Below are 26,641 nucleotides of genomic sequence, written 5' to 3'. Positions count from 1 at the left end.
TGTTCTTGTTGCCAAGGCTGAAAGGGCCCCTGTTCATTCAAGCTTTTTTCCCCCTCACCCACCACTCCATCCTCTGTTCCTCTCAGCAGCTCAGCTCTTATCCGTCCTGTGTCCTTTTAAAGTTGCCAGCTTGCTGGGAGGAATACTAATATCACAAACAATACCCCAAATATTTCCAGAGCACTCTCTCATCTCTGATTTATAGTTTGTAGGAAGGTTTTTTTTGTTCCGTGACATTTGGTGTTGTGAAGTATTTGAGAGTTTCTCCGAGCTTCACTCAAATTCCAGTATTTCTTGAATCTAGTTTTCTTTTCTCTGGAAAGTAAACCATGTAAATTATTTTAGTAACATTCATCTTAAAAGTGACATATCCTTGTTTGTTCCACATAGAGAATGGGTTGGACTGAAACATTGTTGAGGTGGCAGAATAAGCATCCAGCGGTTTATCTATTCATTCTTCTTGGCTGTCCATAATTCAGAGGACACAGTTGGGTCCAAAGACAGATATTTCACATTTTTAGGTGTCATTCTTCTGTCAGCTAACCAAAGATTTCCCTTTCTGCCCATATAACACTATGCTGCTTTGTGTGTGCAGGAGGAGATCTTGTACCAGTACCCAGTGTCTGAAGCATCCAGCAAGCTGAAAGGAGTGAGGGGGATTTTCCTTACCCTGTGTGACATGCTGGAGAATGTCACAGGAGGGCGGATCATCAGGTAAGGAGATGCAGAAGGGAGATAAAATAATGTAGCATTTTAAAACAATTTTGAACACAACTGATTCAGTAGAGAGTTTTTTCACCAATCTGTGACTGAAACATACATTTAAGTCGACTTTTGTCCGACTAGCAGTTCAAACCCAAAGACTCTTCTATCATCTACTATTATTAATGACAAAGAAAAGAAGCAAATCCTCACATTGAAGAAGCTCCAATCAGCAAATGTGTCACAGTTTTGCTTGAAAAATGACTTCAACAATTAATGGATTATTAATTCTATACTTAAGTATAATGGACGTAGATAGTTCATAATGGATGTATACTTTACCAATGATATTGTAAGGTAATAATGTTTCTCACAATCAAGACCACACTTTTCTCTAAACCCTCAGACTTCTTCAGATATGGTCCTGGTTGTTTCATGAAATGGATGAGGGCATATTGATGGGTTTTTTATTTTTATTTTTTTCAGAGAATTCCTTCCACCCTTTTTTCCACTTTTTCTTTCAAATCAAACCCTATGGCACTCAAGAAAACGATGACCCTTTATATAAAGATTATAATAAGGCATCAACATTAATGTGGTGATGATGAATGTGTTTCAAGTTCCCAAATTATTTTTTTTGTAGCTCCTCAAAATTCTGAACTGTTCTGCCAGTACGCTGATGGATGTTTTGAGTATCAACACAGTTCACAGCTGAGCTAAAACAACAGTGAGCAGGGAGAAATGTTGGCAGTGGGGGGAGATTTTTTACCTTGTATTAATGTTAACCCCACCCTACTTTTTTCTGTCACTTTTCTTTAAATTGCTTTCCTTTCCTTCATAGTTCCTCTCTTCTGCTGGGGAAACATCTGGTCCATGTGGGCTACTGGAAGGAAAGCAACAACCTGTTGGTCATCGGTCTGCCTGCTGAGAGGTAGCGAGAGGCAGTGAGCACAGACACAGATTATTACACCACATTTAGTTTTAATCACAACGTTTGCCAGCTGAAAAATCAACACATATTTCAGGGCGAGAGTTGATTCCATGTGGCAGGTGTAACAGATTCGCTTCTTGTGCTAGAGAAATGAAATGTTTTTGGAGAAGAGGAAACATTTCAGAGCACAATCTGTGAAAACAATTGAAAAGGACCATCAATTATTCTCGGTTTCATGTGCTTCTTTTTGTCCTTTGCTGGCAGGATGAATATCTCTGTCAGGAGGTTGTAAAATTGTCCATGAAATATGTCAGATAAGCCAACTTCGTTTTTAGCTGCCAAGTCAACCCGATCAATCACCCTCTCGGTAAAGAAGTAAAAGCTCAAAGTTTGATTCTTAAGGGAACACCCACGTATAGACAAAACAATAAAGTATAGATTGCTTTTCCATCATGGTTCCTGGCAGTTTGATAAGAAGCTGAAGCTGATCCAGGTCTGCGTTTGACATTTTTCCATTTCCCTCCAGGGTTCCTCTGCTCTATCTGCAGACGGTGGTGGGAGATGTAGTCCGGACTCTAAAAGTGATGTACGGCTCCTTAGACAGGTTGGTCACTCTCATCTTTCCTGTCGTCCTGCTGAGAGAGCTGGCTAATACTTCCCTACTCTGGCTATCTTTTTTATGCGTAAAGCTAAACTGAAATAGATTCACTAATTCAAAACCCCTGTTGGATTTTACATAAAGTCTTCATTGTTTCAAACCTTTTTCCCCTCTTCTATGTCTTATCTCACATCTATGTGCCATCAAGACACTTATTTCTTTGTTGTGTCCTCCGCAGTGCCTTCTGCAAGGTGGACCATGGTCCCCGGTTGGACCATTTCTTCTGCCTCTTCTTCCAGCAGCTCATCCAGCCATCTCGCTTGAGGGACGGCTCCTCAGCCCCGCCCCCCGACGTCTCAGGGACACTTTTCCTCGACGGACTGCCAGCGGTCCGATGGCTCACGCTGCCTCCAGAAATCAAGGTGCATTTCTGTGTTTCAGGCCTCTAGGACAAGTAAATTGTTTAAAGATCTAATTCCATCTCAGAGCAGTAGTTCATACAGAACCAGCTGTTTGTGCATCAATGTTCTTGTGAATGGGAAAATATCACAAATGCAGCTATGGTGCCCTCTGGTGTCTACTGGTGAAAATGACAAATATCATGCAGACTGAGTAAAATTAGACCTAGATTACATTTTAATTAGTCCATGAACATAATTGATCAATGCAAATATTGCGGATAACACAACAGGAAACTGGACGGTACGTAAGATTAAACATATTGTGTCTTTGCCATTACGTAGCCCTCACATCTAACTTGTTGCGTTACATTAATGCAAACTGGGGGATTATTTTCTCTGCACATGGCAAAAAAATGTATACTGTTCCACATAACCTTGTAAATATTGTGCACAACATTTTAGCAGTTCTGTACATTAAAAAACACATATTTTTCTTTTTTCTTTTACATTTATATATATATTTTTTTAATTATTGTACATTTCTTGATATTGATTGATTGATATATTGATTATATTTCTTGGCAATACACCTGATTGTGATGCTAATAATTAAATGTTATTAAGCTAATATTTAATTTCCTTTTTCCATAGATGGAGGTGGACACTGTTCTCTCTGATTTCGAGTCTTCTGATTTTGGAGAAATGGTGAGAACCTGTGTTACTCAGTTACACTATAACTGAAATGGTTGCTATTAAATCAAAAAACAGCAACTACTCTGCTTATTGTTATGTTCCTAAAATAAGACAGGCAGCCACCATTTGAATAATGTCTCATTTGCTCTTTAGATGTAGATTAAGTTTATTTTTCTACCCTCGCTCGCAAATTATCGGCCTAACTTTAAACAATGCCCCCTCCCGTTTCACCAGCTGCCTCCAATATTGCTGTCTTTGTTTTCTTTCTTGCATTTTTATTTTGTCATTATTGTTTCAACAGTCTGAGGACTTTTTTGGCCTGAGGCGTCTGTATGTAATTCTTGGCTCCTGTTTGTTCTACAAGGTAGGTGTCTTTTTCACCTTTTCGTACAGTTGAGGTATTCTGAAAGGCCTCACTAAAAACAGCATGTCCCAACCCATTCTCCCATCATTCTTCTTATTTATCAGCATAGTCTATATAGATCTATATTTTATTTGACCTCAGGAGGAGAAGAGGCTTCTTTCACAGACTTACTTTATTAATGTTCATACAAGGAATATTTTTAAAAAGTTAAGTAAAAGTGTAAATAGAAAATTGTCGGCGTCACACACACATGCTCCACTGTGGCTTTATCCCATTAATATCTCCCACCTCGAGGTCTAGACAGTTAACCTTAAATGGCACCAATATGAATCCAAGCTAACAGTCACTGTGTGCTGAAGATGACCTTTCACACGGGATAACACGACAAGCCTGTTCTGTGGCTCAGTGACAAATCATCAACCCAATTACTCAGTTTAAACATTAACTAAGGTAGAAAAGGTAGGAGGACAGTGAGCAGTAGACTATGTTGTATCTTTCGTTACAGTGAAGGTGTGAGAATCATCTAGTCCAAAATATTTGATCACGTTACTGGATGTGTTTTTTTAACAGTGTAGCCCTAAGTGCACCATGTGTCGTTGCAAGATTTGTTTTATAGAAAAAAATAATGTTTCTTTCCCTTAAAGTCAAACTGGAAGCTGGAAGAAAATAAAGTTTAGATCATTAACAATGAGATCAGAAAAGGAAATTTTGATGATAAAGCATCCTTCAGATACAAACCACTACAAGGTTTATTTGAGAACTACGTCAAAAACAAGATATTAAGAAAAACATGAAAATTGCTTTTAAAACACAACAAAAAAAGCAAGCACAGGAATTATTGGAGATTAAAAACAAGTTATGTCCCTTCTTAATTGTACTCCCTACAGTTATTCAGAGGGTTGATTTACCTCTACGAGATAACTTTTTCACTTAATCATTCTTCCAGTCCTACCTGATCGCCAACCATCTGCCCAAAGAAGACCTGCTGGATGTGTGCCTGTACTGCCAGCACTACTGCCTGCTGCCGCTGGCGTCCGAGCAGCGGGTGGGTCAGTTGGTCATCTGGAGGGAGGTGTTTCCCCAGCAGAGAGCCAACGGCGGCGGCAGCACAGCACCAGGCTACAGCCAGCCTCAAGGAAGACACTTTCTCCTCATAGTGGGGCTGGTAAGGCGATTGGTCCTTTTCTTGAAGTGTGTTCATGAAACATACACTTGGAGCCGTACATCAAGCTCAAGACAGTAAATCAGCTACTAGGTGTAACAAAGGAAATGACTAGCTGCCTCGTCTTTGGTGTCCCTTTCAATTTAATGTTTTTTTGGTCAAACGATTTTTCCTCTTGCTGTCTTGATTTATCTCAGAGGCACTTCATGCAGTGTGTGCTGTTGGAAGCAGGAGGTTGTGCCTCACCAGCTTTGGGCTCTCCAGGACCTGACTGTGTTTACATAGATCAGGTAAACCTTGTTGAACTTTAATATAAATTCCTGACGTATAGTACAAATGTTTGACACCTCTACATGAACGGAAACTTGTACTTCCTACTTCATTGTGTAGTTTGGTTACTTTTGCAGCCAAGAGAGCCAAAACTAATCAAAGGTTATGCTCTGGCTCCAGGTGAAGGCCACCTTGCTACAGCTGGAGGTGTTGGAGGCAGGTATAGAGGAGCGTCTGAATGCTCCGCCCGCTCCCTGCCTGTCCTGTGCAGACTGGTTCCTTCCTGCCGCCACGGCCCGCGACCGCCTTGATAGCCTGGCCTCTTCTTCCCCCGTCCTCAGCAAGCTAGCCGGGGCAGTTAAAGGCTCCTCCACGGGATCCAGAGGCCGCAGCCTGTTTGGGGAGAAGTCCCGGAGGTCCAGTCCCCAGAGGAGCCTGTCGGACAGCGGGAGTGAGGGGCAGATGGATGCCGGGTCAGGGTCTGGATCATCAATGGCTCCGGGCCTCAGTCCACATTCCACGCCGGACTCAGCAAGAAAGCTGGGGGTGCGACGGGACTCGATGGGGTCTGGAGGGTCTGATGGGAGTGGAGGCAGCGGAGGCCTCTTCAAGGTACAGTTGTATTCTTGAATTGTGGAGCTTGTGTTTGTTCCTGTTTGGTTGTTACTTTCTTGATTAGCAGTCTATTGAATTGTTTTAAAGGACTTCTCATCACAGGTTAGGTAATGTTTCAATGTGTCATGGTCGGCATAACCTCGAGGCTGCCCGATTACAAAACAATGCCTGGGATCTTTCACATATGTACATTTTTAGTCTTTAAGGCAACATTTCTTGACAAGATTTGATGTTTTAAAGCCTAATCTCTGCGATATTGCAGATATGATTGGACATTGTTCTCGTCGTATTGTTTTAATTTTGAAATGTAATGTTCTTTCATCAGATTCCCAGGATGAAGCACCCAAACCCATTCTACCTGGGCACCCTGAAGAAGACTCTGACTGAGAGGGAGACAGAGGAGATGTATAACACCATGAAGTAGGTGATGTGGAATAATGCTTTTTCTTTCATAGAAACAATTTGTATCTCACCTCCTTGTCTTGCGTTTGCGACAGACTGACCTCGGGTGCAGAGAACACCTTGTTCCATTATGTCATGATGGAGACAGTTCAGGGAATCTTCATCGCTCCTACTCACAGAGAAGTGGCTCAACTCAGCGGCTCCATTCACCCTCAGCTCATACGCAACTTCCACCACTGCTGCCTCTCCATACGTGCCGCGTTTCAGCAGAGCCTTCCAGCCAGGGTGAGTTACACTTTTGGGTTCAAAGGTCATGAAAGTCTGTTGTTGGTGCAAAAAGAACTCCCCGTCGGGGAATCGAACCCCGGTCTTCCGCGTGACAGGCGGAGATACTGTCCACTATACTAACGAGGAGGAGCTGCAAGTTGAAAGAACTGGCAAAGTCACATGAATCCAAGTTAGGCATTAACAATTCACCTAAACTCACATTTAGGGCATTTAGCAGATGCTTTTGTCCAAAGCGACTTATTTAGTCGTACCGACTACACAGGTCACACAAATCCCAGGATGGTGAGCAAAGGTGTTAAAGTTGCAACACCTGAGACAGTTGAGTGTATGTGAAAAGAAGTGAAGACAAAAAACCCAACACTGCAGTAGCATGACTAGGGGTGCTGTCCCTCTTGACCTGTTTGATTTGGTCAAAATGGACCCCATGTTTTCAGCAGGTTTGTTTAAGTTGTCTGTTGAATCCTGGTGTGGACTAAACTAACTGACCGACATTGCTTGGTTGGTACCTCAGTCCGCCTCCAAGTGGCCTCCGGTGCGGTACGTTTGTGGTGTGAACGTAACAAACAAAACACAGGATTTATTTTTTTTAATCAATGGGTTGATCCTGAACTGTTCAGGAAGCAATCACTATGTATAACTGTATATTTATGTAAATTAACAATGGTAACACTGATGGACGTCAATGCAGGTATTTTCCCTGATTAACAGCCCAAATGCTGTACTTTCACTTTCAGCAAAAAATGCTGGGATACGTCCTTTTCTTCCTTTCTCTACCTGTCTTTCATTCAAAAGACGCAGTCGATTTGCAGTCGAATGATAGAAATAATGCGTGTAACATATAGAAATAACATTTTCACTCCCAAACATACAAACTTTGCCAAGAAATTGAATTTGTGGACTTGAATACCCTCGGATGACTGCTGGAAGGCTACAGAATGATATCACAACCTCAAAAACAGAATTAGACATGTCCCTTAACATTAGGACTGCGTGTTTCAAGATTTGTATTACTTACTCCAGGAATAATGCATCGATGAGGCGTATTATGGTGATGGTATCTTAAGTACAATTTCATGCCTCTTCAAATACAAATCTGGATATGGCCGAATTAGCCATGAATATTTGATACTGGATTAGGCTTGATTAAAGGAATTGGACCTTGATGGAGGTATACATTCTAGTAATTGCCAGTCTAGTTTTACCCTGGTGCAAACCTAATGGACCCAAACGCGACTGATGTTCTGGAACAGGTCTGATCAATGGGACCTCCATGGATCAAAACTGTTCTGGCACAGTCCATGGAAACTCCATCGCTTTGGGATATTAGTCTACTGGAAACCCCTAAATCAGAATCAGAAATACTACCCAGGGGGAAATTATTTATATGACCCATACTAAACCCCAAAATGTGGTTTCCTATGAACTTTTATTATTAAAATGTCATCTATAGGTTTAGCAGATGAGATCAAGCTTGGTTGCTAAAAGTTGCATGTTGGGCAATTTGAGTAATTAGCATAATGAGCTAATTAAGGGGAGACACTACAGGTGAAGAATAGGGACATTTTTTATACTAACATATATATCACCATGAAACAAACCCCTCTGTTAAAACCTTCAGAATATAGATAGGAATAAAACTGGAAAGTTTGGTGTACAAAAGTGCTACTGAAGTGGAGATTTTTGGCTCAAAGTTTGAAAAAAAAACTCATTTTGAGAAAACGGCCTTTAAAGATATGTATTGTATAAGAAATCTATAGAAGGGTGGAGGAGGGGGTTATGAAATATTTCTGGATATCACAAACATGGACTTAGACTCTTAGATCACCTTTCGAAGTTAACTAGAAGCAAAATTATAGCTTTTGTTTAGTTTCTTGTGATTAAGGGGAAACATGGCAGGCAAAAATATTGTTTTTTATGCACTGGTCAATTTTGAGATTTTGGGTTATTTTGCTTCCATAACATGTCTTCTTTCAGACCAGTGGAAAGAAAACATCCAAAATACACATTTAGGTGTTCATTTTACTTCACTTTGTCTATTTCCTTCTATAGATTTCTTATACGATACATATCTTTAAAGGCTGTTTTCTCAAAATGAGTTTTTTCTCATACTCTGAGCCAAAAAGCTCCACTTCAGTAGCACATATAAACACCAAACTTTCAAGTTTTATTCCTGTCTATATTCTGAAGGTTTTAACAGAGGGGTTTGTTCATATATCATTCATAGCCTGATTTATATAACCTTTTATTGCTAAAAACAGGGCAAAATGTCTTTTTTTATGACCGTTGAAAGTATTTTCTGATTTATGGAGTGATAAAAAGAGATATCTAAAATTCCCTCTGTAAAAACCTTTGGCTATAATATGTCAACAAAATGAAACAAGAATTTTGAACCTGGCTTTATCCAGTGTTTAGATTTATGTTCTGGAAATGTATGCAAATTAGCACATATTTAATTTCATTTGCATATTTAAACATACAATTTCAGAAAACTCATAATACAAAAAATAATTGTCTTAATGTAAGTTATCAACTGGGGAAGTTTCATGGTGATATATATTAGTTAAAAAAATGACCCATTCTTCACGCGTAGTGTCTCCCCTTAATTAGCTAATTATGCCAAATACGCAAATTGCCCAACATGAAACTCTTAGCAACCAAGTTGAATTTCATTCGCTAGGCCTGTAGATTACATTTCAATCATAAAAGTTCAATGGAAACACCATTTCTGGCTCGAAGAAATTTCCACTAGACTATACGGGGTCTTAAGAGGCCGGGTGGAGGCCTTGAGCTCTTTGTCACATTCCTCGGGACATTCCTGAGCAGTTGCTGGCGAGTGCAGCTGCCATGAGGGGGTGTACTTGGTCTTCAACAGTTTCTCGGTTGATGGTACGTGTTAAGTAGTATTCACATGAATTCCATGAAGGCAAGGTTTTCCAACAGAGCCTTCCATTCTAAGGTGGTGATCGTTGTTCACTTCACCTCGCCTTTTAGCCTTTTTTTATGTGGAAGCTTGTCGGAGTACGTAGAAAACAGAAACAATACAACTGTGATCATTGTTCTGTGAAAAAAAGGAACTCCCCGTCGGGGAATCGAACCCCGGTCTTCCGCGTGACAGGCGGAGATACTGTCCACTATACTAACGAGGAAGGCTGAGGAGGACAGGATAACTGTAGCATTTAAATGTGATCTCACTGGAAAGATGACAGAATATAAGAACAATTTAATTGACATTTAATTTAATCTCCCTGAGATCCTCAGGTACTTGGGTGTTTCCGGTCTCACTATATGACAGAGGCACAAACATGAGTGAGGGCCTTCCCTGCAACTGGACTTTGGAATGACTGATCTGATTAGAGCAGCAAACCATGTATTGTCGTTTTGGAGATGAAAACAGCAGAAAACAATGAAAAATCTCAATGTACTCCAAAAAAAGGGGGGGGTTTAATCATGCGGTTGATTATTGTTTTTCTTCCCCACAGGGTCGCCGGGCTGCAGACAGGCCTCAGGGCGGTGGTTGGGGTCTGGGTCCAGTCAAGGAACACGGGGTTCTGTTCCAGTGTAAACCTGAGAACTGGACCGACCAGAGGAAACCTGCTCCCACCATGACCTACTGGGTCATAGGGTAAGCCAGCTTCCCCTTCGGTTAAAAACACGTGTGTAAAATTGTTACCCACAAGTCGTATCTAGAATTATCAAGAGACAGATGGTGGCTCAGGAGATAAACGTCTGGTGAGATTTAGTTCTTGGGGAATGCGACCAGTCAGCTTACTGTTTCAACCTGGTTGATGATGTATCGTCCTCTGTGAACTGATCCTTGTATTGCAGCAGCAAGAAACAGGATATAACTGTAGTCAAGACTATTACTAGAAGACTGTAAGAAAAGGAAGGGATAAAAAAGACTTAACATCTACATACTGGCGCTGTGTTTCTGCTTAAACCTCCAAATCTATGACAGTACCATGGATTCAGACTGCTTTCACCTCAGTCTGCTGTGTTATGACTGGAATAATTAGGCAGCTTTGCTGAAAGGGAACAAAGGAAGGAAAACTCTCCCACGTTGAATTGACTGACAGTACTTTGAATTTGTCTTGGAGAGGCCACTTGTCCTGGTTCTTCGAAGAGAAACAAAAGAGAGAGCACAGAGGTCAGAGGTCGAGTTCAAATTTGAGTTTGAAGTACGAAAATGATCGTGGGAGAGCAAGGGTCAAGAAGTTTCTGTAGCTTGTCCCCACAGGGATTCATGATTGTGAATAAACAGTCCAACAAGTGGGAAAGAGCACATTTCTGACAGATTTGTTTTTACATTATCAGCTTAATTTTTCTTCTAAAAGCAAAGGTCTTCCAGCTTCACCCAACTGTGGTGTAGATAGTCTAAAGAAAAGGCACCAGATTTGAGGGAGCCACATAAAATGCTTTGGTGCTTTGTTTGCTTTGGGTTCTTACAGTGAATAAACATCCTGTGTGCTTTGGTCTGACGGATTGTGAGCTTCCAAAACAGCAGAATGTGAATACAATCCCACCAAGTTTCTGTTCTTTTAACCAAGACGGAAACATTTGAGTGTCATTGAAGACCAAAAAAAAACCAACATTGCAAAACCTTCAGTAAATTGTGTTTCCCATTGTAGGGAGAGCTTCAAGGTAAGATCAAATGAAAGTTATCCTGAGGGAAATTGTTGTGCAGTCAAATCTAAAAAAAATTTTTTTAAATGGTTATCCAAATTCACATAGTCAAAACAGAACAAATGATTTGTTTCTTGGAGCAATTAAAAGAAAAAAAAAAAAAGGAACTCCCCGTCGGGGAATCGAACCCCGGTCTTCCGCGTGACAGGCGGAGATACTGTCCACTATACTAACGAGGAAGGCTGAAGATGATGAAGATAACATTCAATATTATAGCTGATGTACTCTACAGTAAGACAATAACATTGTAGAAAAAGTAAAATTGATTTTGTATTGTATTGATAAGTATTAATTAACACAGATTAGTCCTCCTGATACTCTTGGTAATATGTTGTTCTGTCTTCTAGACTCAAACACAAAGGAGCGAGAGCCTTTTCTGTCAGGGACTGGACTAAATGATTTATCTAAGGCGATCTGAGCAGCACAACCTGCGTTTTCTTTAAAACACTTTTAAAAACAAACTCACCTGTTCATAATAGCGTTTTATTAATTTGTTCTAGTTTTTTTTTAGTTGTGGTTTTTCAACAAAGTGCTTCGTGTCCTTGTAGCTGTACTGCTTTATAAATGGAGTATCTTTTCTCAAATATTTTTCTACTGCTCGTAGTAAATAAAGTTTGACACAGCAGCGAATGCTGATAAATAGATAAATAAGTAAGGCTGTTTTCTCAAAATGAGTTTTTTCTCATACTCTGAGCCAAAAATCTCCACTTCAGTAGCACTTTTGTACACCAAACTTTCCAGTTTAATTCCTATCTATATTCTGAAGGTATTAACAGAGGAGTTTGTTCATATATCATTCATTGCCTGATTTATATAACATTTTATTGCTAAAAACAGGGCGAAAATTGTTTTTTTATGACTGTTGAAAGTATTTTCTGATTTATGGAGTGATAAAAAGAGATATCTAAAATTCCCTCTGTTAAAACCTTTGGCTATAATATGTCAACAAAATGAAACAAGAATTTTGAACATGGCTTTATCCAGTGTTTAGATTTATCTTCTGGAAATGTACGCAAATTAGCGCATATTTAACTTCATTTGCATATTTAAACATACAATTTCAGAAAACTCATAATACAAAAAATAATTGTCTTAATGTAAGTTATCAACTGGGGAAGTTTCATGGTGATATATATTAGTTAAAAAAATGTCCCTATTCTTCACCAATAGTGTCTCCCCTTAGTTAGCTAATTATGCCAATCACGCAAATTGCCCAACATGAAACTCTTAGCAACCAAGTTTTCCAACAGAGCATTCCATTCTAAAGTGGTGATCATTGTTCACTTCACCTCACCTTTAAGCCTTTTTTCATGTTGAAGCTTGTTGGAGTACGTAGAAAACAGAAACAATACAACTGTAAACACTGTTCTGTGAAAAAAGGAACTCCCCGTCGGGGAATCGAACCCCGGTCTTCCGCGTGACAGGCGGAGATACTGTCCACTATACTAACGAGGAAGGCTGATGTCAGATCAGGCAATTGGAACAAAAAAAAAATCACAAAAACACGGAACAGAAAGTTTGACCACAACAATTATTTCATTTGTTGATTTATTTATCCTCAGTCATTTCCCTTGTCATTGTCACAAAATCTGGACTTGTTTTTATGTAGGTTCCACTTAGAACTTTATTAATGTTTTTGAAAAGTGTTGTAGAAATAAAGTTAATAATTCATACATTTTATGAATAAAAAAAAAAAAATCACAGATGTCATCTAATTAGTTTTTTTTGTCAGACCAAATATCAACTTACCGCTGGAAGTGGCCATTGTGATGTATCCGTCATCATAGTATTTTACTTTGCAGAGTTTTGCTCACGTCCCAGTCTTCTCTTTACTTGTTGTTTCAGACGGATGCTGCTCGAGCCCGTCCCTCAGGAATTCTACGTGTGTTTCCATGACTCTGTGGCAGAGGTTCCTGTGGAGATGGCCTTCAGACTCTCCTTCGGCCTGGACTTGTGATCTTCTCCTATTTGATCAGTAAAGATGATGGGACACACAAACTACCATTCTCAGGAAGACTGTTGAGGCTTGTGGAAAGCACCTGAGAGAAAGAAATTTGGGGATTTTATGCTTGTTGTCCCAGTTCCTCTGGGGTCATGTAAAAGAGAGCTAAGCAGAGTCTGAATCTTATAGTGTGCCTCAGGTTTTCTGCAGATTATGACGCAGCCTTGAGGCGGTGATAAGCAAATAGAAGGCTGAGTTCAAACCGGGTCCTTTTTGTGCCTTGTTGCTCATCAGAGTGTGTGTAGGGGTCTTAATGTGTGTGTTTGTGCTGATGGAAAGCCACTCAGTCAGTAAATACCTCAGACACTTTGGTGGAAACCTGTAAGAGCAGACAAAACCTTCCACTGAGAGCAGTCGCCCCGACAATTTGCTGCCATAAACTGGACTAAAACAAATCGTGCTCCATGTTGACAGAGCTAATAAGGTTGTATTCATATTTTCACATTTGTATGCAGTGTTTCTTAATTTAAGATGTACAGTTTTATATGAAATATGAAGTCATTTGTTACAAAAATAAACATTGTGATTAATCAAACAAAACAGTTCCTCTTTTATTCCTTCAAAAACAAATTTGCTTCTCACTGACGACCTTTATCAATCTCTTAAGTACAATTTTTACATTATTGACAGAACAAAAAACAGTCCAGGCCAGTGGAAACAACTCTGTCTCCAAACTTACACAAAAATATACAATTTTTAGTATGTCAACTTATAAATATTTGATAAAAATTGACTGGTACACAGATTTTTATACCACTAACATTTTACAATGTACATGAGTGAATTGTGATGACTGCAGAAAAAACCCAAACATTATCATTAATATGACACAGCTATGGAGGCTCATTTCTGCCAGTAAAAGAAAAAAGAAAAGAAAAAGTAAGCTTGAAGAAAATTATTCTTCCCATTTCGAAATAAGAAGAAAAAAGCCAACAAAATTTTAATTATGAGATAAAAAAGACAACATTTATCTCAACCTGACCTTTTTTCCTCATAATTTTCTTTTTTTTTCTTCCTCATAATCATGACACACAATGGGGATATCTTTTTCTTTTGATCAAGGCTAAATTTGCATCATTTGTTTTCTTACTGGCAGAAATAGGCTTCCACACACAGCCAATGGAAAAATAGATAAAAAGTAAATCCATTTTGTATTTGGATTCTGAGATTTTTGTTAAAGTTCGAATCATATTTCCCACATCTGTGAAGTTACAGGCATCCGTGTATTGTAAATTTCTCCGACCACGTTGATTGGTCGGTCCCTCGTCACATCCTAATGTAGTTTAAACAAAACTACAACTGTGTCCATTTACAACTGCGTAGTTATAGTTCAAGCTGCGCTCTGAACAAGCAGCAGGTTCCTCTTGTAACAGTCGAGGCTGCACAGAGGAACCCCGGTCTTGGAGCAGGAGTACTTCTTCAGGTTGGTGCATCCGCTGACCCCGCAGTTCACCGGTGCTGCCGGTGGAGGACAGGGAGGCACCGAGGCTGGAGGGGGGACCCCTGTGGGGAAGGAGATGGCCATGCCCTGAGCGGAGTCGCTGTAGCGGATCATGGGACACTGACTCAGCTTGGCCTTCCTCTCTTTCATGCTCTTGATTTTGGCCTTGCTGGTTTTTGTCAGTCTCTCTATCGTCTGGTTCTTGTTCTCTTCTGCCTTCTTGGCGGCCTGCAGGCGTCTCTTTCGGGCTCGCTCCTCCCGCTTCTGCATCATCTCAGCGGTCATCTCTTTCTCCTTGTAACCCATGGGGAGCTCCAGGAGAGGCTGACTCTGCTGCTTGTGTAGCAGGGCTTTCTGGACACAAAAACAACAGAAAACATTCAGAGAAAAGCATTTTTAATCTACAGGGGAACTGAAGTAATACATTTTGTGCTTTCTCACCTGTCTGGCTGTGAGCAAGGACTCGTCAACCTCCTTCTTCAGCTCTCCGTTGTCATCGAGCTCTCCCTTCTCCAGAGCATCTAGCCATCTCTCTTCCTCGTCCACAGGCACGCCCGGCATGGAGTCCGAGTCCATGTCTGGCAGAGGGGATGTGGCCAGGTTGCTGTCCTCATCTGATACAGGACAATCAAGATACACATGATGAATTTATTGTCTTTACGGTGGCACAATAGAATCACAAAATCTATTTTCCCCTTAGGATTTAAGCTTTCAAGTGGCAATCTCTTATTCCAGTCATTGTGATGCGAACCGCCTACTCTCTCTGTCCAACCAACCACTGCAGGGTGGAGGCGTCACTAACTGTGCACTGATTGTGATATTCTCCGGGAAAGTCGCAGCCGACACCCAGTGTAAATCTTTGGTATTACAGCAAGTGCAAGGGCTTTCATCAGTGGGCCATAGGCTCAATCATCATTGTGTCACCTCATTCACTGATAAATAGCGACTTAAGAGATATTTATTCACATGACAATCTATTTATTATTATTACTTTAAGTCAGCAGGCGGTGTCTGTAATTTACCCAGCCAGGCCCGATACTGCTCAAGAGGAACAGAGGGCTCATCATCATCCTCATCATCATCTTCATCGTCGTCATCGTCATCATCAATATTATTATGAATGATCATCAAGGGAGATGGAGGACGAGCCACACCGGGATGCACAGTGAAGGTGGGAACACTGACACAAGAGAGAGACAAAACCTCATTCAGTGGTCCTGTTCTGATGACACTGAGCACAAACACAGACAGGTGGCACCCGTCTCACCTCTTGGTCCCCAGCGTCTGTCCCCCCAGCTTTATCTTGAGTCGGAGCTGTGGAGGAGGCCGAGGGACCATGATGGGCTGGGGCTCCGGGGCCTCAGCGAAGCTGTGGTGCTTCCTCTTGTGCTTCTTGTGTTTTTTGTGTTTCCGCTTGTGAACGCTGTGCAGGCTAGAGCTGCCTTCACCTGCAGAGGAGAGGAAAGCAGGAATCGTTACATTACATCCGTTTCCATTACACACAGCTGCACCTCCGTTTGTCAAAGAGTTCAGTCAGTTCAACCGCACCACAAATATTAAAAAGCCTTTAAAATGACCAGCATTTGAAACAATAAACGTAAAACAGGTTCAACACCAATATCTGGACGGAAACATAACACATTTTTTGCACTGATACCAATTAATATGTAGTAACTGTTAGGCCAATATCGGCCAGTCGATAAATCGTTTTTGCTCTATTAAATGCCAATAATCTAGTGTGCACTTACCGAGAAATCTGGGGTGAATCATGTCTTTTCTTTTCCCCATTGAAACGACGGCAGGGATGTAAACAGTGAGGACAGGACAGCCAGTCTGCAGCTCTACATAGCAGCACAAATCTCTAAACTAAAAAGAAAAACAGAGTTGCCTCTGCAGGAGAAACACACGTCCAATTTAAACAACGGCACTTAGATGAGCCACAAGAACACACCTCCCCTTTCTGTTTATATCATGTATTACTTTCGTCAATTATATCAGGCTAACGTGAACGAGGTCGTTAGCTTTAGCTTAAAGTGTACCTTATTTAGCCAGGAGGTCTCTCGCGTTTGCTAGCAGCATTCAACTGAATGAAATTCCATTGCAGAAAACACTTAAGTTAACATTGTGGAAGAAAAATGTGTGTCGGAACTTGCAAACCTGGAACAATTTTGACTGTAATAAGTGTTAAAACACGCTAAAGTTACAGTAATGGTTAGCACAAGTACGCTAGGCTAACAACACGGAAGTCCCGCTGCTACGTCATTTCCGGTAATGTTGAGCGTTCGATACGTTTGACTGCCGACTAGTGGCGACGAAGAACAATTAAACCGGCGAGTTGCGGTCAAGCCTTCACAGGGATGAAAGTCAACTGACGTTTTTTTTACAACAATTCAAACGAGAAAATAACAAAACCCAAAGCAAAGCCACTTCGCAAATCAGCACTGGGAACCGTTAGCTTTGCCTGTGTTTTTGTTTTACAGCCTGGGTAATGTAGTTCTCATTCCGGAAACGACAGATGACCGCTGTACGATTTCTGTCTGTCAAGGCATACATTAACCAGAATCCACCGGGGCAGTGAAGCCGAGATACGCAAGGTCAGTTACGCAGCGGAACGTGGCCGAGTTAACCATTAAAACTGTTAAATGTCTTTAATTTATCCTGTATAATTTATATTCACCTGTTTGGTTTAGCGTCTGAAATAGTGTTCGTTCCTGCTTGTGTCTCTATAAGCTCACTTTAACGCAGCTGAGTTTATTACTTACAGTACAGCTGGTCTGATAAACTCACACTTGTACGCCTCTGTCAGTGTAAACATGTCGGAACTGCTAATGTATTCACACACAGTCACACCGGAGTCATTTTACGAGTGTAACATCAAACTGGAAGTACAAACACACACCCACAGACGCCTCCCTCGCTGTTAGCGGCGATTCGGCAACAGGTGGAAGCTGCACACACACAGTTGATATCTCACATTCATCTGTGTGTGAGAGGAAAGTGGTTTTGTGTTCAGGACAGGAGCCATGAATTACGCTCGGTTTCTGACAGCGGTCAGTGCAGCCAGGAAGCCGTCCCCCATCAGGATGCTGAGTGAGTATTTCATCTGAATATCATAATTTGTAATACAACTAATGTGACAGATGTTGCAGGACAGAACAGTGACAGACTTATGGTAGGTAGTAGAACCAGATCTACCTGCCAGGTGAAACAACACCCTGTGAGAGTTGTTGCTGTTTTGTCATTGTCTTCTGAGATGGTAATCTAAAGATCTGGGGGGGGGTGGTTGGATTGTTGATTGGAGAAAACACCGAATTTGAAGACATCACCTTGTAAATGTACATAATATATCCATATATCCACAAGACGGGAACTCGGGATCTCAACAAATTTTGAATAATCTAGCATAAACTTTTATGACTTGGAGGTTTTTAATCATTTACATGCAGACAACTTGGTACTGTTAATCATTGTGTCACTGTTTTGCCATCTCACGTCTATCATCCGGGCCATGCACAGAGAAACGGTCACTAAAATGCTGCCAAAGCAAAATTAAAACGTATGTTAACTGACGGAAAATGCCTAAAACGCAAACAAGTGTCTAGTTGGTTTATCCCGCCAATCTATTCAAATGTTTTCCACCGTTCTAATTTTATTTTCACTGTAAAATATCCTGTTTTGACAAAATCTGAGTGTTCTTTTTTTTATTATAAGAGTATGTTAAAAACAACAAATGTAACTTCAAGCTATATCAGTATCTGTCAGCTGTGTCTTTTCACTCTTTTTAAATATGCTCAGAAGTTACTTGAGATTAACATTTAACGTAACAACGTTTTTACCGTAGCTTAGAGTACAGAGTCTGTGAGCGTCTCCTCTCACATTAGGATCTAGACTGCAGTTTGAGACCCCTCATCTTCTCCATCTCCTCCTGTCTGAAGCTGAGCTGCAGCAGCGGTCGCCTCCCTCCCTGATCTCTTTGGCTGGGGGAGCGCCCAACCCCAACACCTTCCCCTTCCAGTCGGCGAGCATCCAGGTGAAGAACGGCCAGACGATCACCTTCGACGAGGTGGCGATGAACAGGGCTCTGCAGTACTCTGCCTCCAGTGGGTGAGAGGCCGACACGGGAATGCTGAGATTAAAATGTGATGATTTTGACATGCAGTGTAGGCAAGGATATTTATAAAAGTTATCCGCCTAAAATCTTCTGTTTACTTTAAATTGTGTAGATAAAGTGTGCAGGAGTGCGGGGAGGTTATCGCTCGGTTGCAACCCTTATCTTTTTATGACCACCTCTGTAAACAATGCTGCAAGCGACTCCACCTGCAGATTCCAGTGGGTTCTGTTGAGTTAATTGTGGTAATGGGTGGTTTTATTTAATCTGTCAAGAGACACTTTACACAAGCAAAAAGTAACTTATACTGAAGTACTTTTGTAAAATATTGAGGTACATTTACTCTACTTAGTAGCATTTCCATTTTCTGCAACTTAACACTTTCACTGACAATATTGCAGCTTTTACTCCATTACATTTATTTCAGAACTTAAGTCACTAGTTACTTTGCAGTTTCAGAATTTGACCCCAAAATATATTTGACTTAATCAAAAAAATGCTGTTTATTGGATCCAATAATTGGTCGGACCGACTAAAGAAGTCTAATTTCCATTCCTACGTAGAATACCAGAGCTGCTGACGTGGATGAAGAACCTGCAGAAGAACCTCCACAACCCTCCGACTGCCAGCTACGCCCCAGAGAAAGGCCAGATGGAAATGTGTGTGACCACCGGGAGCCAGGAGGGACTCTGTAAGGTAACCTGGACACCACCGATGCTCTGAAATCCCTCGACTTGTACGACTGATTCTTGCACAAGCTCATTGATTTCCAACATGTTTCTGGTGCTGTTCGCTCGTTTCTTCAGGTGTTTGAGATGCTGGTGAACCCTGGAGACAACGTTCTGCTGGACGCTCCCACGTATTCAGGCACACTCGCCACGGTGAGAGAAGTTCTTTTTTAAACAACGCACACATTCACATACCTCCTCAACCGTCTGTAACTTTGTGGCTTCCCCGTTTCCTGTAGCTTGAGCCACTCGGCTGCAACCTCATCAACGTTTCCAGCGACCATCACGGCATGATACCCGCAGCCCTGAAGGAGGTTCTGTCTCGGTGGGACCCCTCAGAGGTCCACAAGCCCGGCAGCACCGCCCCAAAGATCCTCTACACCATCCCCAACGGAGGAAACCCTACCGGTGCCTCCATGACGACGCAGAGGAAACAGGAAGTGTATGAGGTTTGTCCTCCCTGCTGATGAAGCTGTCAGTGGAGCGCTGACTCGATTAATTAGAGGTCCTTGAGAGGCTGATTTCCCTGCTGATTCACTCTGTCGTTTTCTATTAACGTCTGTTTAATAGCTGGCCAGGCAGTATGACATGCTCATCATCGAGGACGACCCCTACTACTACCTGCAGTTTGACAAGGTGCTAAAAGAGTTCACTCACCTCCTAATTTTTGTATTTTACAGAGGTGAAACAGGTCAGTTGTAAGTTGTCACATTACGGTCTGACTCTGATATAAACTGATTTCTGTCGTCATGTGTTTGGCAGCCGTGGGCTCCCACGTTTCTCTCCATGGATGTCGACGGGAGGATCATCAGGACAGACTCCTTCTCAAAGATCCTGTCTTCAGGGTGAGCGTGTGGATCTGTGTGTGTGTATGTGTGTGTGTGTGTGTGTGTGTGTGTGTTTGTCATTAAAGCCAGTGCACGTGAAGCTCTGCTGTGAACATTTATCACTATTGCTACAGCTCAGTGTTTTTCCCTTAAAAGAATCGGGACCTGATATGCACACAGGGTGGATTCCAGTCTGTTATTTCAAAGTTATTTCAATAACTGTAATGTTGCATTGAAGAGAGACTGGAAGCGTTCTGTAACTAGTGTACAGTATAATCAGTAATTATATAATGTGTGCATTTTTAGGCCGTTTTGTGTATTGTTTTCCGTTTTACTGTTAATATTCAAACTGACTGTAAAACGCGCTGCATCATGTATAAAATCAGGAGTCGGTCTCATAACAGCTTAGTTTATAGGACGATATATATATTTTTAGAGCAACATACAAGGAAATAAAGTGAAGTGAAGAAGTATTCTGTCGCTTCAGGGATGAACATTTCAAGTGAAATCGGCTTAAATATCCCACATGTGCTCCTGTGTGGGAGAAGTTGTATGCATAACTGCACCAGCGTGACTTGTCGTCTCTCTGTGTGTTTTGGTTTCAGGCTGAGGATCGGTTTCGTAACTGGTCCCAAACCGCTTGTAGACCGCGTGGTGCTTCACATCCAGGCCTCGACGATGCACACCAGTACCTTCACACAGGTACACGCAACCTTGATACAAATAACCCCACCACACCTTACTCAATCAGTATGCTGCTTTACTGGTTAAGACACAAACCGTTTTCTCTCAGCTGTGAGTTAGAACTTAGCTGTTCGTTTATGTACATTTTTTCCTGGATGGAAATACGATGTGGCACGTCAGGATCAGCAGCAGCTGCAGAGGAGGTTTTAAAAAGGCAGCAGATTAATTAAGATCTGCCGTCATCCTCCTCTGATTCAATCCTCTCCTCGGCACTTCCATCTAATCCGCCCTAAAATGTTGGCAGAGATTTAAAAAGCATTCACACGTGTACCGAACTGTCTTTCACGTGATGCCAAAGTTAAAACACGAACAGACAAAAGCCACCGTTTAAAGTTCTTGTGGTGAGAGAAAGAAGGTGTGCCCTGAGTCGTCACGTTACATCACCTCTGTCCTGTCTCCTTTCAGCTCATGGTGTCTCAGTTGTTGCACGGCTGGGGCCAAGAGGGTTTCCTCCAACATATAGACCGGTACGTAACTTCCCACAATGAGCTGGTCTTACTTTTTAAGACAACAGTTGCATACATTTTAAAACACGCAGAGGGAAGTATAAGAATGTAAGGAACTGGTTTTCTTTCTTCTCGCAGGGTGATCGAGTTTTACAGCAAACAACGCGACGCCATGATCAGCTCTGCCGACAAGTGGCTCAAAGGTTTGTGTGTGGAGGAGGAGTTCTGTCAGAGTTTACTGGCAAAACAGTTTACACATGAGCAAGAAAATGCACTGAACTTAATGTTTTTAGACACTGAAGTGAACGTCCTTTACATCCAAGCCCTTGCAAAATGAGGTTCACAGGATGACTATTAGGCCAGTCACCAGTAGATGAACCTCTCTGTATCTATGCAGTGCATCAGAGTTTTAAAAATGGAGTCTGTGACATCATTCAACCAGGAAAGACTGATTTGTCAGAGCTGAAGGGGTAGTAACGGAGCACAGCGAATGGTGTCATAAGGACGTCAACAGTGTTTGTGTAATTACTCTCACTGCCACAAGGGGGAGACAGAAGTAAACACTGAATGCATTTTGGTCAGAAACTCCACGTAAACACAATTTATGTTTGTTTACAAGGAAAACAACAGAAGGTAACTTTAATACGTCTTTCCAATCAGTGGTATAATGCTGTTCTCCTTAAGTTGATTTCTGACTTTCAATGTAATATAAATACTCCCTTTTTATACATTTCCAACAACGAAGACACAGATATGATATACAGATAGGAAAATATAGGAGGAAACAAGTTCTGAGTCTGAATCTGTGACATTGACTTTGAACATTCATAATCTGGTATACATGATCTTAAAATCAGTGATCGCCTTCCAGCAGGCGTGTCTTGATCTCTCACCATCTCAACCACTGACTGTTTACATTATCCAGGCTTTTGAAACCAGTTTGTGATGTTTACATATGCAAAACTTCAATAGAATATTTCCAAAACCCAATCATAACCTGGAGACAAGTACAGGAAACTCCACACAAGAGAAATCTGCACGTATGAAAGTAGCTATCAAGACGCAGTGGGCCTTCAGTGACCTACATGTCCTGATGTATTGATTCATGTCACTGTGAACAACAACCTGATGTTAACATCTCAAACAGACTGTGTGTTGTCCAGTTTGGTTGCATGTCTGAGGCTTTTTACTGAGGCAGCACTGAGGAAGACCACAGAAGAGACATCCGGCCCACGATGAGTCAGAAAACACACCCACGCGTTGCTTTCCTTTCTCTAAACTGTGTGTGTTTGTTTGTGTGTCTAGATGTAGCAGAGTGGCACGCCCCATCTGCCGGCATGTTCCTGTGGATCAAACTAAAGGGCATCGCCGATACGCAGCAGCTCATTATGAAAAAAGCCTTGGAGAAAGAGGTCAGCGCACATCCTAATCCTTTTTTTATTTCACTTTAAACCCTCGCATGTGAACTTCTTGTGATGTATTATGGAACAGGACCCCAATTAACTCTGTCCACTGAAGGTCAGCACACACTGACTGTACTCCAGCATGCTAATCATAGTTACCCAGGGTGCATTTCTGTCCTTTTTTTCCTCTCTGTTCCTCTAAATGTTTTTGCACCAGGGGCAAGGCAGGGTTTTTTTTTGTCTGAACAGAGTGTAGGATGGTGCATGTAAAGCGGCCATTATGTGCACTGTGAGTGGGTTCAGCAGCTGAGTGTTTTCCCTCCCACACACACACACACACACACACACACACACACACACACACAAAGCATTTGTAAACCCCTGCTAGCCAATAGCTTATTGGCTGTTGCTAAACAAGAGTGGGCACAATCAGGCTTTTCCAAGGTCTGCACAGTAGGCGTCAGGATATTAAAAACTTCCACACAGCAGATAGTAAAGAGTCTCTGTTTCCTGAGCTACCAGAGCAGGAAAAACACAGACCCTCTGTCTGAGCTTTTATCTTCCCCATCATTCAAAGCTGTTATAATTGTCTTTGGGCCTTTCTCCGTGTGATGCAGTGGATCGTAACAGGCGGTCAGAGATTTTTAAGCAGGGATATTTCTGAAATGTGTTAAAGTCACATTAGCATGTTGGTAGACATGTCCAGAATAAACAGCTGAAATTGAGGCCGAGCCCACATTTAAAATGTAGAGAGTATCCTTCAAGTCCTCCTCTTCACAGAGAGGAGTCACTGATGTTTCGTCCTCTCGATCTGACCTTCGTAGCATGAAAAATAGCTGTTTAAAAACTAAAAAACAAGAAAGGTAATGCCATTAAGAAGTAACATGAGTCATGTGTGCGGTGTGTGCTAAAGGTGCTGCTGGTTCCCGGAGGAGTATTCATGATCAACAGCAGTGAGCCCTGTCCCTACGTCAGAGCAGCCTTTTCTCTGGCCACACCAGAGCAGATTGATGAGGTACACACACACACACACACACAAGAACACACACACTTCTATACCGACTTTAATCTCTCACAAATCTTTCCACAGGCTTTCAGAAGACTCGCTTCTCTCATCAAAGAGGCTTTGTGATCAAAGATTTAGTTGTCCTGGAAGATGCTGGAATTTATTGAACTAACTTGAAGATTTTTATGTTAAAATGTGTTATCGCGTAGCTGCAAACTCGCTGCCTTTTAGCAACAATCAGGGTAGTAAGTGTCAACCACGTCATTCACAAGAATTGTGGAGATCCAAAGAGTGTTTTACCTTCGCAAATGTGTCAAACTTGATTTAAGTTCTTAATTATGAATGTTTGGAGGCAACAGTGCGACACTTTATTTAAATGTGAGGTACTTGTACTTGAGTATTTCCATTTTCTGCTGCTGCAGACTTCTACTCCACTACATTAACAACATTAGTTACTAGTAACTTTACAGATTCAGATCAAAAATATGTGATGTTGTTATCTCAACACTAAGGCGTTCTTTACACCCAGGGGTAGATATCACAAGAAGTCTATGCCTTTGAACGTGCCATCAGGACGTCTGTAAGGCTGTGAAGTCATAACCAAACAGTCGGTGTCCTCAGCCTAAAACACCGGTAGAGCTGATGTAGAAACATGGTGGGCAGTTCCTGCTCAGGCCTGTGAGGGCCCGCCCAATCAGAGCAGACTGGGCTTTTAATGAAGGGGATCTTAATGAGACAGACACTAAAACAGAGCATTCAGACAGAGGGTGAACCGAGGTGCTGCAGCGATGAACAGTATGAAAATAATGTGTTTTTGAACAGTAAGACTTGCAAAAATGTTCTAGTAGACGAGCAGAATACAGGACCTCTAAGGCATCAATAAACAGAATCCAGTCTGAAATGGACTTTTCCTCTTGGTACCAAAGTATTTTTTGACACGAATACTGTTCGATGAAGGACTTTTACTTTCAACAGACTGTTTCTACATTGTGTTGTTATGACTTGCAAACGTGCATGTGAAACATTTGTTCAAGAAGAGAGACTTGATGATGCATGGTGTGTGTTCTCACTCTTGTACAATGTTGCTGACTTGTTGTGGCCCAACTTCCAGATTTTAGTTTTGTTAATATTTTAAAATGTGTGTTACATCTGACTATATTTGTACAACAGTCTAGAAGAGACAATTAGATTTTGATTAAATGTTCATCATTGAAAGCTAGTTAACGAAATAAAGAAAAAATGATTGTTGCACTAAACTTGCACCACACAGTGAAGATGTCTTTATAGAATAAAGTTTTTATCATTCTGTATTTTGTCTTTTGTGTCACTGCTGCTTCACTAAAACATCAAACACACATAGACCTGATCAGTTACGTCAGCCTTAGACACAGATTGCATGGTGCATGGAGTTCAGCCATCAAATCTTAGTATAAACAGGCCTGCTTCAGAAAGGTGTTGTTGCTAAGATGATGATTGGCAGAGCTAATCATCGTGAACTTGAACGGACAAATTCATCTTTTAGCTAGGATGTTTTCTTTCTTCTAAAGGGTAAACACACTTTTCGCAACATCTGTGGTTTGTCACTGGTTGAGATGCAAGTTTCACGATAAACTTTGTTCTTCATATAGAAACCGTTCCCCCTTCTCCATTTGCAGTAGGCAAACATTTTCCAGACACCGAAACAAAAACCAGCGAACATGTTCAGAAAAAACATGCTTGTTTCAAAGTACATTTGAGGAAGGAAACGTGTTTTTGCAGGAGCTTTGAGAATTTAAAAGTGAACCAACCCATGTTGTCTGGGGCCTGGATGTTTATGATTAACACTTCTGTTTTGCTGCTATCATTGGTCACAGAGGAGTTAAAGGCAACATATTGTTGTTATTATGTCGTGACTTTTATTTGCAGTTTGCAGTTTACAGCCTACAGTGTCAAATCAATCATAGAACGTTAAACTGAACAATCTGACTGTTGGTGGTTAGCACTTTTTTGTTGCCAGAAACACGGCTGGAGACTTCCTGACTTCCTGTAAAAAAATAAATAATTTCTTTTGTAGCCGCAGACACAGCTGGAAAGGTTTTCTAAAAAAAAAAAAAAATCATATCTAAAACCTTCCTGTGCTCAAACTCATCATTGTTCAGCAGACTTTTTTTTTTTTCACATTACGGCACCTGCTGACACCAACAGTGCCCATCTATTGGTTGAAAGTGTTTTCTTCCCCTTTGTACACACTTTCTCCCCGCTGTGTTAATATGTAGCACTCTGTGACCTCTTAGAGGTGGTTGTGGAAAGCTGAAACATTCATCTGTGAAGGAGAAATGGGGTCAGAGGGGCGGCTTGAAAATCATGGTTCTGCAACACTTATTTACTGTGAAGAAAAGGTTTTTAAATCTTCTCATGAAGACTGCAAAGTAGGCCCTTTCAGTGTTTAACTGGAGTTATTAATAAGTAAATAGTATAAGGCAGGTCTATATTGTACAGTAAATAGTACGGTACCAAACTTCCCTCTAAATTTCATCAGATTTAGTGCAGAAAAAGTATGTATTCTTAAAAAATAGAAACATGAAGTTACAAGAAAAAAATATGTCTAATTTTGAGACAAAGATTGAAAGTGACGACTTTCAACGAACACTTTTGACAAGCTAAAACACAACCACACACATTCGTCCCTGCAAATATCCATGGTTTCTATACATAGATGGAGCATTATTGACTTAGGTAGTGAGTGTTTGCTGTGGCCGTGGTACGGTGTCGATTTCTGAGGTTCAAGGTCAGCCAGTTATTAGCTCTTGCGCACAAACAAACAGCATGTTCAGCCTGGACGACCTGCTCT

General features: G+C 41.3%; 3 protein-coding genes and 4 non-coding genes across 9 annotated transcripts in view; 2 read left to right on the top strand and 5 right to left on the bottom strand.

Moving 5' to 3' along the window:
• Window positions 1–13,642, top strand: part of intu (inturned planar cell polarity protein) — a 40,671-nt gene extending 27,029 nt beyond the window's left edge. For all 3 annotated transcript variants that reach the window (XM_030430724.1, XM_030430723.1, XM_030430722.1), the window contains 13 exons: window positions 596–714; window positions 1,544–1,633; window positions 2,160–2,237; window positions 2,470–2,653; window positions 3,284–3,337; window positions 3,627–3,689; window positions 4,636–4,854; window positions 5,049–5,141; window positions 5,302–5,733; window positions 6,062–6,156; window positions 6,234–6,423; window positions 9,906–10,048; window positions 12,952–13,642. In XM_030430724.1, coding sequence (XP_030286584.1) covers window positions 596–714; window positions 1,544–1,633; window positions 2,160–2,237; window positions 2,470–2,653; window positions 3,284–3,337; window positions 3,627–3,689; window positions 4,636–4,854; window positions 5,049–5,141; window positions 5,302–5,733; window positions 6,062–6,156; window positions 6,234–6,423; window positions 9,906–10,048; window positions 12,952–13,063 — 1,872 coding nt within the window. In that variant the 3' untranslated portion in view covers window positions 13,064–13,642. The remainder of the gene's footprint in view (window positions 1–595; window positions 715–1,543; window positions 1,634–2,159; window positions 2,238–2,469; window positions 2,654–3,283; window positions 3,338–3,626; window positions 3,690–4,635; window positions 4,855–5,048; window positions 5,142–5,301; window positions 5,734–6,061; window positions 6,157–6,233; window positions 6,424–9,905; window positions 10,049–12,951) is intronic.
• trnad-guc (transfer RNA aspartic acid (anticodon GUC)) lies at window positions 6,481–6,552 on the bottom strand. The gene has a single exon. It is a non-coding gene; the product is annotated as a tRNA-Asp (tRNA).
• On the bottom strand, window positions 9,501–9,572 carry trnad-guc (transfer RNA aspartic acid (anticodon GUC)). Its single transcript has one exon. It is a non-coding gene; the product is annotated as a tRNA-Asp (tRNA).
• On the bottom strand, window positions 11,214–11,285 carry trnad-guc (transfer RNA aspartic acid (anticodon GUC)). Its single transcript has one exon. It is a non-coding gene; the product is annotated as a tRNA-Asp (tRNA).
• Window positions 12,490–12,561, bottom strand: trnad-guc (transfer RNA aspartic acid (anticodon GUC)). The gene has a single exon. It is a non-coding gene; the product is annotated as a tRNA-Asp (tRNA).
• Window positions 13,635–16,846, bottom strand: ino80b (INO80 complex subunit B). The gene is made up of 6 exons (XM_030430726.1): window positions 16,589–16,846; window positions 16,298–16,439; window positions 15,817–15,997; window positions 15,572–15,729; window positions 14,991–15,163; window positions 13,635–14,903 (listed from the first exon to the last, which is right to left on the bottom strand). The coding sequence occupies exons 2-6, from the start codon at window positions 16,335–16,337 to the stop codon at window positions 14,439–14,441; spliced, it is 1,017 nt and encodes a 338-aa protein (XP_030286586.1). The 5' UTR covers window positions 16,338–16,439; window positions 16,589–16,846; the 3' UTR covers window positions 13,635–14,438.
• Window positions 16,847–17,041: 195 nt separating this feature from the next.
• On the top strand, window positions 17,042–25,121 carry aadat (aminoadipate aminotransferase). The gene is made up of 14 exons (XM_030430725.1): window positions 17,042–17,143; window positions 17,563–17,639; window positions 18,485–18,653; window positions 19,221–19,353; window positions 19,464–19,538; window positions 19,625–19,834; window positions 19,956–20,021; window positions 20,148–20,230; window positions 20,818–20,914; window positions 21,362–21,423; window positions 21,541–21,605; window positions 22,708–22,814; window positions 23,719–23,820; window positions 23,896–25,121. Exons 2-14 carry the CDS (start codon window positions 17,573–17,575, stop codon window positions 23,935–23,937), a joined length of 1,278 nt encoding a protein of 425 aa, XP_030286585.1. The 5' UTR covers window positions 17,042–17,143; window positions 17,563–17,572; the 3' UTR covers window positions 23,938–25,121.
• The last annotated feature ends 1,520 nt before the right edge of the window (window positions 25,122–26,641 follow it).

Source organism: Sparus aurata, chromosome 10 (assembly GCF_900880675.1).
Source record: "Sparus aurata chromosome 10, fSpaAur1.1, whole genome shotgun sequence".
Taxonomy (NCBI): Eukaryota; Metazoa; Chordata; class Actinopteri; order Spariformes; family Sparidae; genus Sparus; species Sparus aurata.
This window is presented reverse-complemented; position numbering and strand designations above follow the sequence as displayed.

Bases quoted from the DNA above. Each gene is read 5' to 3' on its own strand.
- ino80b (XM_030430726.1), bottom strand. From the start codon at position 16,337: ATGGGGAAAAGAAAAGACATGATTCACCCCAGATTTCTCG. The intron at 15,730-15,816 runs GTGAGACGGGTG...CTCTTGTGTCAG, and splicing joins CAGACGCTGGGGACCAAGAG to TGTTCCCACCTTCACTGTGC. The intron at 15,164-15,571 runs GTAAATTACAGA...GTCCTGTATCAG, and splicing joins GCAGTATCGGGCCTGGCTGG to ATGAGGACAGCAACCTGGCC.
- aadat (XM_030430725.1), top strand. From the start codon at position 17,573: ATGAATTACGCTCGGTTTCTGACAGCGGTCAGTGCAGCCAGGAAGCCG. The intron at 21,606-22,707 runs GTTTGTGTGTGG...TTGTGTGTCTAG, and splicing joins TGCCGACAAGTGGCTCAAAG to ATGTAGCAGAGTGGCACGCC. The intron at 23,821-23,895 runs GTACACACACAC...ATCTTTCCACAG, and splicing joins CACCAGAGCAGATTGATGAG to GCTTTCAGAAGACTCGCTTC.